At 38.1% G+C, this 13,547-nt stretch overlaps 2 protein-coding genes across 2 annotated transcripts; both read right to left on the minus strand.

Moving 5' to 3' along the window:
- Positions 1-342: 342 nt before the first annotated feature.
- Positions 343-2,576, minus strand: gp1bb (glycoprotein Ib platelet subunit beta). The gene is made up of 2 exons (XM_079364795.1): positions 2,521-2,576; positions 343-1,607 (listed from the first exon to the last, which is right to left on the minus strand). The coding sequence occupies exon 2, from the start codon at positions 1,593-1,595 to the stop codon at positions 981-983; it is 615 nt and encodes a 204-aa protein (XP_079220921.1). The 5' UTR covers positions 1,596-1,607; positions 2,521-2,576; the 3' UTR covers positions 343-980.
- Positions 2,577-3,811: 1,235 nt separating this feature from the next.
- On the minus strand, positions 3,812-11,817 carry septin5a (septin 5a). Its single transcript, XM_079364544.1, is given in 12 exon segments — positions 3,812-5,019; positions 6,158-6,238; positions 6,240-6,261; positions 6,399-6,534; positions 6,640-6,736; positions 7,666-7,767; positions 7,857-7,974; positions 8,129-8,263; positions 8,380-8,503; positions 9,217-9,303; positions 9,554-9,644; positions 11,365-11,817. Coding segments are annotated over 12 exon segments (1,131 nt in total). The 5' UTR covers positions 11,440-11,817; the 3' UTR covers positions 3,812-4,956.
- Between the last annotated feature and the right edge of the window lie 1,730 nt (positions 11,818-13,547).

A 13,547-nucleotide genomic window follows, 5' to 3' on the forward strand; every position in this document is an offset into this window, starting at 1 on the left:
TTTTATTCCGACTTGAGGGGACAGTAATATTTTAACTTCAAGCAGTTGTTCAAAGGGCTACACAAGGATTACCATTTGATGGTTTTTAACCCTATGATAGCTCATGATTTATTTTTAAGCATATTGTTTTTAGTTAAGAGGGCTCTTGTTTTTTTTTTTAACACATTAGAGTTCATTTGAAAACTGGAGTTTCCTTATATCATTTTATACCACTTAAAAATGGTTTAATGAGAGGGAGTGCAATGAATACATATTATATCACCTGATACCGGGAAACACAGATGTATTGGTTTTACCACATGGTTGATAAAATAACAATAGAATCATCAAACACGGGACAAGTTTGATGATTGTGGTAATTAGTTAACTTTAATGGCAAGGTTGTTTTTTTTTTTACTGTAGAATGGCATGCTCAGTACGAATAACTGATGATTATGATTATTAGCCAAATGTAAGTACAACTTTATCAGGTTCCTAATCAATCAATTCTATGACATACATATTACCCTGTATACTGTAACAGGGAGGTTATAAAATTATAACAATGGTATCTTTTTTAAGTCCATTATCAGGCATGCTCAAGTGTTGACCTATTTTGAAGATGATATACATGTACCATCATTCACAGGTTTATTTTATAGGGCTAATGTATATGGTTGCCTACCCACAGAGAATGCTGACAAAGTAAAGCACATGCAAACAAAGCAGCTTCAGTATTATCCAGAAACACCCATAGGTGCAATATTGGAATGAGATACTTCTTGTGTCATCTGTAGACCTCTCTCTAGTTCCTTTTTCTCTCACAGTTCATTCATATTTTTTGCTTTAATTTAAGCTGCTTGTGCATAAAAAGGTAATTTGAATTGTATTTAAACTTGAAAAGCATGTGAGCAACTTGTTCTGTCTTATCAGCTGTCCGAATGATTAATTGTTCTTTACTTTAGTTACAGTCTAACAACCAAACACATCTCAGCTTCATCTCAGATACAGCTGTCCTTTATAGAGCTGTAGTCGTTCTCCCTCTGAAACTCATCGTCTGTGAAGCTTTCCTCTTTGGTCCTCTTCGCCTCTTTGGAGAGCCTCTCAAACCTCCTCAGGAACACGATAAGAGCCACCAGCAGAGCCGCCTGCACTACCACAAAGACAAACAGACACACCTGCGAGGCCAGAGCCAGGTCACAGTACCAGTAGTGACAGGACTCCAGAACCTCCTCTTCGGTTAAATATACCACCAGCCGTCCTCTCAGGCTGGGTGGGGAGCTGCAGTTGACACCCAGGTGTGACCTTTGGCTGGCAGGCTGACTGAGCAACCAGGCCCGAAGGTAGAGGATGCCACAGTCACACACCCAAGGGTTATCGTGCAGGTAGACAGAGCGCAGGGAGGGCAGGTTGTCCAGGAGCCCGTTGGGAAGGTGACTGAGCCTGTTCTTGTGGAGGAGGAGCTCAGTGGTTCCATCAGGGAAACGGGTGGGCAGAGTGGAGGACGTTAGAGATTTCCTGCTGCAGTTCACCTGGCTGTTATGACAGGTGCAAAGGTGAGGACATGCTGCTGTTGCTGAGATGCCAATAAGAAGCAGACCGAGGAACCCCTTCATGGTGACCGATCACTGGATAAAAGAAAAGAATCTGTATTAATTTTTTTCAATTACATCTAAGCAGTGGTGGAAGAAATGTTTAAATCATTTGGTATAAGAAATACCAAACTGTGAAAACATTCACTAAAATTTCAGGTCATATATTTAAATCTACAGTGTAGTCAAATAGGTATATTAAACTATAGGATGGTGTTTGGTAGTATTTTACAACTACATCTTGTTTATTAAACCAATATTTCTTAATGTGAATGTTGACTTTTAATGCTGCAAATTCTAAACATTTTCCTTAACTGGGTCATCTGACTGTTGATTAGTTTATTTTTAAAAGATTTTAAAATTGCTTTTCAGCTTTTTGAAAATACATTTGACATTTTTTTTTAACCAAATGTTTTTTTAAACCGTACATGGGCAAACACACAACACAGAATGAAACGCTAACCTAATGTTATGCTGATGAAAACACATTTTAATTAATATGCTAGGGACTCACAGTTTTCACCAAAAATTTATTTTTCACAATTTAGCAAAAAAAAAAACAAGTCCTACTCGAAGATTGAACATGAGTCCTTTTCTTCATACTTCACGATGTGTTACAATATCAGTAAGCTTCTGCTGGAGGTTTGGATTGTAACGTGTTTGGTGTTATTGCTTTTTTACACTTGCTGCTTATAATATTTATTAATGTTTCACAGGACAGCCTACTGCAATGTTGCCCAGATAAACTGCTGAGAAGATAAAAAATAATAGTCAGTCCTGAACTCTAACCCAAATGTTTTCAGAATATCTATATAGTGAAAGTATGAATGAGGCCAATATTTTTCAGGTTGCGTAAAAAGAAAAGACTAAAGTGAAGTAAGTGCCTCAGATTACGTTTCATTAAGTGAAAAAGTCAATTTAGCTAAAAAGTCTTAATAAATTAATTTACCTTTAGAGCTGAGTGTCTTCAGGAGACGACGCTTCTAACGTTTGCTCTGAAAGGACGGGTTTGTGTGTGTGTGTGTGTGTGTGTGTGTGTGTATGTGAGCGTTCAGCAGCTGGCCCCTACTGATAAAAACAAGCGTCAAATATGAACAGAGAGAGAAGCTCACAGAAACACAATCTTTGAGCAAAGGAAGTATTACACACACTCTTATCTTAGGGTTGTTTATTTCCCTCTAAGGAATTACAGGAAAGCTTTCTATAAAACTGCTGACTCAATTAAAGAAGAGTTTTCAAATAGCACACCTATAGTATTTTATAATGAAATGCTCATATTCCCTCAGATCAAATTAGAGCTCTGTCAATGCAAAATGTGTTATTAGAAAATGTACAAGAGAGCACATGAATCCCTATATGAAAATAAGAATAAATATTTTAATGACAAATGATTACTAAAGGATTGAAATGCATTTCCTCCTTTTTTTCCAGATGATAAGGTCCAAAAGATTTGTCAAGGTAAAACCCAGCACAAAGTATAAAGATGAGATACCTTTTTCTCATCTAACATTAAAGTGATGAACATGGTCCTTCACCTTTATGCATTAGGGCTGCACCATAAATCACAATTAGTTATTAGTTAATAACTGCAATGTGAACTTTCATAATGAACCCATTATTATTATTGCAATAAGATCGTTTTTTTTCAATCAAAAATAAAATAGAAGGAAAAAGGTGAAAATGTTGATCAGTGTCCTAAAGCCAAAAATGAATTAAAATAATTTTAATAAATTTTATAGTCGACAACTAATCATGATTTTTGTTACAGTGTTTTCTAATTGAGAGTATTTTTAAATAGTTTTAGTGGAATATTTATAAAGTACAAAACTTTCGTACTTTCATTATAATAATATTAGGAATTAAACATCTATGAGTTATAACAGATATTTATATCTTCAATATTTCAAAGGACCTGCCTTAGGATTGCAGATTAAATTGAGCTATCTTACTATTCCTTTATATTTAAATTGACTTGTACTTGTTAATTAATATGGACGGCTCATATCAAGCCTACATTTCTCATGTCTCCTCTGACTGTCAGTAAGTGATGCATGTGTGAAATGCAGGGGAAGAGTGGCTGCAGAAGATAAACAAGAATCAGCAGATAATGTTCCTGCCATAGCTCAGACTCAGAGCTCTGCAGTTCAGACTGACAGTCGGACATGACAGGATGTTGAACTAAAACTATTGGATCTCTACGTATGACGTGTAATCATCAGAGAAACTTGTGAAGCCAGAGAGACAAGAAAACAAGTGTTTATTTGTCACACCTTTATAAACGGGGCACAGGCTGAGCTCACAACCTTCAGGCAAAATATGTACTGTTCTTCAGCATCAGCATCAGCAACACACACACACACACGCACGCACGCACGCATGCACGCACGCGCACACACACACACACACACACACACACACAGTCTCCATTCACGCTCTCGTTACTCATCTTCACTGGCAGGAGGCAGCAGCTCACCTTTAAGGAGAGAAATCAAAACAGAAGCATAGACACAGTATTCTCTCTCCTTGAAATTGAGCTATCATTGTTTTAACAAAGCAGACTGTAGGTCATAATGCATTTTAAATACAAGCACTGGGCATTGACTCTAAAGCAGTAAAAATAGGCCCTCAGCATTTAGCAGACATGAGTAATGACAGCATGCGTGTACATGCATCCTGCACTGCAGTGACCCTCTCCAAGGCTCTCCATTCACAGTAAGCCACTGGCAAGTAAGTGCATTTTCAGCTCAGCCAGCATGTAAAATATGCTGGCAGAGATTATTTTGAGTTGCCATATGTGAAAAAATGTCACATGAAGGTTTTTTACGAGGCTCTAAGAGCAAAATAACAAAGTATAAGGTCAAAAGGACAAAGAGAAGTTCTGTGGACGGATAATTGGCTGATACTGGAGGAAATTTCATTAGACACACAAACTCACATATCCAAACACACACTCACAAACACATAATAAAAAAACAATATCCATGTTCTGATTTAAACATCACCAACAACCCAAATCTTTTTTACAAAACAAGATGTAGCACGCATGTTCATACCCTGACAAAATATCCAAAAAGTTTAGCATTGCATTTATAAATTAGATACACTGAGTAGTAATTTAAATTAGGCATTTATACTATACTGTATATGTTAAGACTGTTAAATCACAGCAGGGGTGGGGGGGCTCAAAATGGGCATGGATAGTTTCAGAGAAAAAAACAACCCTCTGACACACAACCCTCCAGGCTGACAAACTATACAAAGCACCAAACTGAGGAGAAATGCACAGCAACAGTCGCCACTAACACTAATCCATGTTCATCGTCTGAGGGTCTCACTGTCGTTCAGAGGAGAAACAGCAGGGGGCGCTGCAGTCCCGAGAGAGACATCACTGTTCTTTATCATGCATCTGCTGTTGCATCTTATTCAGCATCTCCTGCATCCTCTTCAGCTGCAGACAGAGAGGAACATTTGCTTTAAGTCTCAACATGAATACATTCATAACAGCTCAAACAGCTGGCAGAGATGAAGCCACAGATGGAGAGTTTGATCATGTGATGCTTTCAATCTTATGCTAATCTGTATTTAATCTTAGAATAGATTAAACATTCACACAGACTATGGCCTCGAGTTCAAAGCCATAACTGTTGATTTAGTAAAAACAATAATAATACTGCATTGTATTTAAAGTCGCCTTTCAAAACTCTCAAGGTCACCTTACAAAGCACAGATAAAAACAGCGAAGTTACAATTACATCAATAAAACATCAACATCAAAAAGAGAAATTACAGGATGTCGTGGATTCATAAGACCGGATAGAAAATGCTCACACTGAATATGCCAGTTTATAAAGATGTGTTTTGAGATGAGACAGGAGTGATGCGATTAAATAAATACCCACATGTATATCCAAGAATACTGGCACGAGATACCTGATTTCAGTCAGGATAACATTGACAAATTTTATTTCCATATTTCACGTTTGAAGGGACTCAGACGATGTCTCACTATCTTTCAGTTTGATAAAACAGACCCGACACTTTATCATATTAAGTGATAGTTTGAGACACACAGTGTCCACGTGAATGTATCACTTCAGATTCTAATGAACTTATAAAAGAATATAAATTGTTTCTTCTTGTTCTTTTTGGGACCTCAAAGTTTGTATGTATAAATTGTATATTATTACAGAAGATCATTTAATTAGTGAGTGTGTTGTTTTTTCAGGCGACACTGATATAATAGTTTCTGCAAATACTTCTTTTTCTTTTAATCATTTTTCACCTCTAAGTTAATATATTTGAATGTTAAGCTTTCATTTGTTTTACATTTCTGTTGACTGTCGTGCTAATTTAATGTTCTTGTATTTAGATTATGTGTCTCATTTGTTTTCATACAACTGTGCAAATTTAGTAAGGCAACTATTTTGTCTATCATATGTACTACATATATTTAACTTAGTCGAACATCAGCAGAACCGAAGTCTTTGGACAGGAGAGAATGAAACTATGAAAATAAGAAAGAAACTAAAGCTGTCAGACAAATGTAATGTGTTGTTGTGTGAAACTGAGACAAAGTTGTTTTATACCTCCTCGTCTTTCATTTTGATGAGCTTCTCAGTCTCTACATCAGGGGTGGAGATTGGCAAGATGGGAATGGGACTCTCCAATACGGTTGTCCTGGGCCAGTTTACTGACAAGAAGAAGAAAAAGACCACAGTGTGAGGGAAAGCAGAAAAGTCCGTCCTAAAATCTGTAGACATCAGCAGTTATCTGAGAAGTTTACAAAACATTTCTCTCCCTCTCTGGTGTTATCTTTCTCACACTCACCTGGTCATCTCTTGTATGCACTGTGCTCTGTAGTTTTCATAGTGAACGTCACAGGTTACGTCTTTGAGGTCGTGCATGTGCGAGCGAATCAGCATGTTCCTCAGTTTCACAAAGTCACAGTGCGACTGGTTTTCCACTGATAAAGGAATATGCAGAACAATTAGATCATGCCATTCAAAATGTGTCAAACTAGCATTCAGACCTGCACAGATGATATAGTTATAAGAAGTCATGATCGTACCTTCAACAATGCCCCAGGGATACAACCTCCCCCTCACCCTCTGCCCTCGAGCCTCCACCACAGTGTTACTGCCAATCACAGCAAACGGGGTGCACTCCTGCACACACAGACAAGAGCGTGCATTGTTTTTATGAACTCTTATCAATCCAGAGAATGCTGCGTGAGCAAGCTGGGACCTGGTACATATTCACAGTTAAACACACACACACACACACACACACACACACACACACACACACACACACACACACACACACACACACACTCAGAGAACAGTTACTGTGAGGGTTGAGACTAGTGCTTGTTTATTAGTCCTGCTCAGATTTTCGCAGCTGATATGTGGATTCACGCTGACAACAATACACTACAGCTGTGGATCACTATACTGTCAGCCCTTCCTCACATTATTATCATCATCATCATCATCAGTGTAAACCCTTATATAAGACCTATTGACTGCTATATATTATAATCACACTTTCATCATTACTTGGCTGTCCCCGCTAATTCTACACTTTTAAAATGACTATTGGCACTTAGTTGTTTTTGTTGCTCTGTTTGATTGATTCTATCAATCTGTGTATTTCTACATCGCCCTCTACACCACTTTCAAAGCTCAACACAGTTGCAGAAGATGGATGTTCAACAAGAGTCTGATTCTGCTCGAGGTCTGTTAAAGGAACTTAGTCACTGTTACTTTGCTAAATGTTGCAAGTGTTGTACTCATGGTGGATTCTATCTGGGTCTCTGTAGGGAATAAAACAAAGTGTAAAGTGTAGATCTGCTCTTTTTGTAAATTTATTCTATTCTAAAAAAAAACCAAACATCATCTGTGTCTTAACTCAATGCTCCATATTGTTTTTTTGTTGTTGAGGATTTTAAAACACGTGTGAAAGCATTAGGAACAAAGATGGAACAATCAGGATGATGGTAAAGACAACCTTTAAGATCCCGGTTTGAGGCTGAAGTTACTTCCACCTCCAGTGAGCCTTGAATGAAGCTGTGTTGATCAGGTATCTGACTCACCTTCAGCTCCTTGTCAAGCTGCTTAAACTCTTCATCCTCATCAGAGTCACACTCAGGGAACTGGTACACTTTGATCCCGAACTTCTCTATTTCATCTCGTATCTGGACACACACGCAAACACAAACACACACCACAGAGGTAAGAATACAACGATCTGCACACACAGACTTGTAGTAGTTCTGGGACTCACTCTGTCTTTGAGCTTTTTTATTTCGTTGGGTGTGAGGCAGTCAGCTTTTGCGATGAGTGGGATGATGTTCACTTTTTCATGCAGAGCCTTCATGAACTCAACATCCACCGGACGAAGACTGAGGAGAGAAACCCAGAGCGCATGTGAGAAAAATGTCCTTCAGTCCTCAAAAAGCAGTTCAAGAAAGCATCCTGTGCAGAAAATCTGAAGGCAGAAAATGTGTGTTTGCTCTCATTTTGTATGTGTGCGTCCGTGTGTGTGTGTGTTATTACCCATGTCCAAATGGAGGGATGAAGTATAGGCAGCAGTGCACTCGGTTGTCTTGGATGTTCTTTCTGTTCAAGCCGCTTTCATCCCTGAAGTATTGTTCAAACTGCTGATCAATGTAGTCTGTGATGGGCTTCCAGCTAAAACACACACAACACACGTATCACAGGCTGAATAAGCATCTCCTTCATGCTCCGTGGATTCAATAAGCCGGCTGAGTCAGGAGCACATGAGGGCATCAGTCTTTCCAGCTCACCACTCGTTGTTGTTGACGGCGTCTCCAAACCCTGGTGTGTCCACAATGGTCAGCTTGAGTTTGACTCCTTTCTCCTCGATGTCTACGGTGTGTTTGATGATCTCCACAGTTTGGTTGATGCGCTCTGCAGAGCATGAACACAAAACAGAAAGAAAAAAAACACACGAGGTGACACAGCTGAACACGGTTCAGATCATTTTTTGTTCAAAGAAATTGCATTAACAGACCAAAATGAACACTTTACTTTAAACATAGGTTACTAACTGAAGAACAGCTCGATTGAATATGTTCAGTGCTGTTGCAGCAGCTGTGTCGCTAACTGACCAAACAATTATAGCTATTAGCTTGCTGATATTGAAACCAATTAGTTTTGAATTAAAGTTGTAATCAAATTGTTTTGAGATATTTAAGTTGTCACAGAGAAATCTGAAAATACCGTATATAATTGCGATTTTAAAATGAACTGTATGTAAGCAGTGGACAAAGCCACCTTGACGTGGCCTATTGTTTTATAGACCAGAGTTTAGAAGCCGCAAGTCATCTTGGCTGTCACAGTTGTGTTTCTTTTGGAGCCAGAGGTGACCAGTTGGGACAAGTAAAATGAGACACATTGGTTAGCCTCTGTCCTGACTGAGAGGTCACAGCTGCACTAATTGTTAACATTTAATCATAAGAAAATGACCAATTGAACAAGACTTCTTCACTGCTACTGGGTGACAACTCTAAGTTAAATGAAAGGCAGACATCTAGAGTAAAAGAATGTAAGAACTTCAGAGCAGGTTTTATTGACAGCACATTGAGCGATACAGAAAGATAATAAAGAGCATGAAGATTCACCCTCAGCATTCAGTAACTTCCTGTCTTTGTAGAGGTCTGTGAGGAACAGGCTGTTGACCAGGGTGGATTTACCCATACCAGACTCCCCTGTGGAAAGAGATTAGAAGATTACAAACTTGTTTTTAAGTAAAGTGCAAACAATTCATAAAGTGTGCCCTCAATAATAATCATTATGTTGAATCAACACCTCCTCAAAACTAATGTCTCCTTCATTGTGCGTAATTTACTGTGCATGCTTGTTATTTAACACACTTGACTGGCTCAGGTTGGATGTATTTTATTAACTTGTAAATGAATCTAAAGTCGAGTACATTTTCTCATGACGCCACAAACTGACCTGCCACCATCAGAGTAAAGTCGAAGCCCTTCTTCACAGACTTCCTGTGGACCTGGTTAGGCAGAGTTGCAAATCCCACATACTGTTTCTCCTGCAGGAAGAAGAAGAAGAAGAAGAAGAAGAAGAAGAAGAAGAAGAAGAAGAAGAAGAAGAAGAAGAAGAAGAAGAAGAAGAAGAAGAAGAAGAAGAAGAAGAAGAAGAAGAAGAAGAAGAAGAAGAAGAAGAAGAAGAAGAAGAAGAAGAAGAAGAAGAAGAAGAAGAAGAAGAAGAAGAAGAAGAAGAAGAAGAAGAAGAAGAAGAAGAAGAAGAAGAAGAAGAAGAAGAAGAAGAAGAAGAAGAAGAAGAAGAAGAAGAAGAAGAAGAAGAAGAAGAAGAAGAAGAAGAAGAAGAAGAAGAAGAAGAAGAAGAAGAAGAAGAAGAAGAAGAAGAAGAAGAAGAAGAAGAAGAAGAAGAAGAAGAAGAAGAAGAAGAAGAAGAAGAAGAAGAAGAAGAAGAAGAAGAAGAAGAAGAAGAAGAAGAAGAAGAAGAAGAAGAAGAAGATATTTAGTTTCAAATGGCAAAAGTCAATAACAAACTTGTTTTGTACATCTGAGGCCATTAAAGTGAATCTGGGTAAGTCCACCAATAACTGTAAAAATGATTAGTATTTTAATACTCATAAAGGCTGTTATATATAATGACAGCACCTTCTCCGACAGGAATTTCACATTTATTTTGATTCTATCACTAACAAACTTTATAATTGAAAGACCTTTTTGGAAAAGAGCATTTTCAAATCTGTGTTATTAACTATTTAAATTGAACCACTGCCACTTAATACTTGTTTTTAAAAAGAAATAATAATAATAATAAAGAAGCCAAGGATCCAAACATGAGAAATGAGAATTTCCTTTTATCTACAAGTATTGCATGAGATATATGTGAAATATAAATTGAATATAATTAATTATTATTACAGCTCTACAAAATAAAAGGCTTATAAAAAGAAGCACACTAAATAACTGTGACAGAGGGTTTCTAATGAGAAAACGAAATGTATCTGGCAGCGTCTGAGTTAATAAAGTAAACCACAACAGACAGAAGACTCTTACAACAGAAAGACTCGACAACACATGCACAGCGTTCCCCCAGAATAACCAGTGTCTCAGACTTCCCACAAAAACTGTAAAACACAAAGAGAACCAGAGAATACCAGAGAATACCAGCCTCTCTCAGACAGAAAGTCTCAGTGCTGAATCTGGCACAACGTCATCTTCACCCTACAGTACGCACTGATATAAATACACGCTCGAAGTCTGATAGAGCATTCACACACACACACAGCCGCTTCATTCAACAGACGTGAAAGGCTCTTTTTTAACTGTGCAAACACACAAGTCAAAGACACAGCCAGAGTCCTCATATTCTGTCATAACTTGTCAGGCATTTCCGACAGTCGCCTCGGGTGAGGATTGTATTTACAAAAAAAACAAAAAAACAACACACACAAGCGGTGCAAACAGACAGCGTTCACTTGCCAGAGAGCAAGAGCAGTGAGAGCAGAGAAGGCTGTAAAGAAACTAATGAGTAACAGTAAAAACATCTGAGCAGTAAATCTGTCTCTATGAAGCAGTATCACAAGAGCAAACACCTCCACAGAGAGGACGAGAGAACTCTGTAAGATGTGGGCAGTGAATCTAAAGGTGTGAAAGAGTTGTGTTTATGCGTTTAAAAAAGTCTCTCTCAAATACGTCGGTTTTACTGTATTCCGTCATTTTCTTCATATTTTTCACCATTTCCCCCCCAAAGACATCCATCGGGTTTTTTTTTACCTTCTGTCTGGCTGTTCTCACTCGTGGGCACAGCAGTCTTTCCACAAGTTTTTCTTGCAGCATGATGGCATCCATCCCAAACCGCTCCAACACTTACTGACAAAAATAGCCAAGGATCTCAGAAAATTTGAAACAGCCCAGCAGGGAACAGGAAAAAAGAAAGCTCCAAGCTCCAAGATCTTGATAAAGTCTTTCCTTACTCCCTGTCTGTTCCCAAGCCGTCTCAAACACAACTCTTCCCAGTTGTTGCTCTTTAAATATTCACCTTTTGTTCCTCCTACTTTCCCTCTCTTGAATACCTTTACTTCCTATTCCCCCCCTGCCGTCTTACTTTCTTTTTTCCCTCAGCCCTGCAGCGGTCCGACTCTCCCTGTTCAGACAGGTACGGAGGAATTCTAACTGAGAAGGAGGGAAAAGGAGCAAGGGAGTAAAAAAGAGGTGGCAATTTGAGGGAGGAAACAAGGGAGGGATGGAAGAAGCGAAGGTCTAAAAGAAACTCATTCATTCAGCCTGGATTCCCTCCCCCAGCTCCGACAGTTGAAAAATAAAACTGTGCACTGAGAGAAGTGACCACCAGCCCGCAGAGAGAGACAGACTGAGAAGGAGCAGTCAGAGAGTATCGATGTTTCTTTGACCTCAGGGTGAAAAGTCAAAAAAATGACAAGAACTAGTTTGAACTTGACATTGAAAAAGCTGCCGAGTGGCTTAGAAACACACAACATATAAGACACAGAGGCTGCAAGTTCAGGCCTGTGAAGTAAGAGAATCAGATTATTCAGTCAGTAAACTTGTCAGTCAGTGAATACTCTGAACAGAGCTGTCTAGACCAGTGGATTACAGAGTCTTAAGAGGACAAAGAGAACAATTAATCAATGTGCAAATGATGGTTTACAAGTAAAAATACTGCCTTCAAGTTTTCAATAACAAATTCCTCTACCTAAATCTAAACAGAGAAGTATTGGCACGGTCAGCTTGATCTAAGTGAACCCTAAGACTGAGACAGTGATTGATGTTAATATATCAGTGTGTGAGGAACTTTTCTGTTGTTGTCGCTGGTGAAGGTAAAGAGTCTGTTTATGAACTGTTCACAGACCTTTTGTTCATATTGAACCCTATAACTACAAAGTGTTATAGACACAATGATAACCCATTGTATATAACTGTAAATAATGTTTTAAGTCACTTGTACATAGTTCATTATTCCAGTCCCACCTGGTGCTTATTGCTTATTTTATTATCTCTATTCCATGTTATTGTTACAGTCTTAAATTATTACTATACTTCCTACTTTTGTGTCATAGAGCAACGGTAAGAACTAAATGTCCTCCTGGGATTAATAAAGTATTTCTGACTCTGAGCTGAGTATGAAGTTAAGATGTTTAATCTGTTCCTTTGCTTATGGTTGTGTCCCTCCAAAGTTCAAAAGTTTAATCTGAGGGATTTTGAAATAAGTAATGGGATAAGAAAGAAGTAAATAAAAGTACTGAAACACGAAACTGCATTTGTTGTTGGTACTCTTCTCCAATATTTGCTCTTTTAGTGAAATAAGGATACTTTTACCAATTATTAAAATGAAAATATCTGAGTAGTTTAGAGAGTATATGTATTTTTACAATATAACTGCTAAAAGCTTCCAGTTATGTGGTCAACAAGCCAGAAAGTCATGAATGAAGAGTATCAAAAACAGCCACTCAGGACCTTAAGCAAAGTTGTTATTGTACATGTCTCTCTGCTGACTGTATGAAACCTGTCTACTTGTGACATACTATAATAATACTTTCAGTATTTAACATTAAATTTTGTGCAACCTTTGATACAAAAACAACTTTATTTTAATAAAGATAAACAAAAAAAGAGCTCAACTCAGTTTTAACATCCAAAGCCAAACAACTTGTTGTTCATCGGCTAAGAACATATAATGTGTTAATGAAGCTGTTTTAAAAGGTGCTCAAAGATTCACACTTTGAGCAGTGCTGCAAAAAAGGCATCAGGAGATTGGTTGCATGAATCACATTTAACTCTTGTTAAGAAAGCAAATAAACAATTCAGTTTAAATAAATGCTCCATCAGAAACCCATGATTCAACCTTCAGCTGAAAGATGTGTACATGATTGTCTGTGTTTGGTGGACACAGACAGATTCAACAGTTTAAACAAGTTTGCATAGCTCTGGTCTAGACTTAA

The sequence above is a fragment of the Symphodus melops genome (genome assembly GCF_947650265.1).
Source record: "Symphodus melops genome assembly, chromosome: 1".
NCBI classification, from domain to species: Eukaryota; Metazoa; Chordata; class Actinopteri; order Labriformes; family Labridae; genus Symphodus; species Symphodus melops.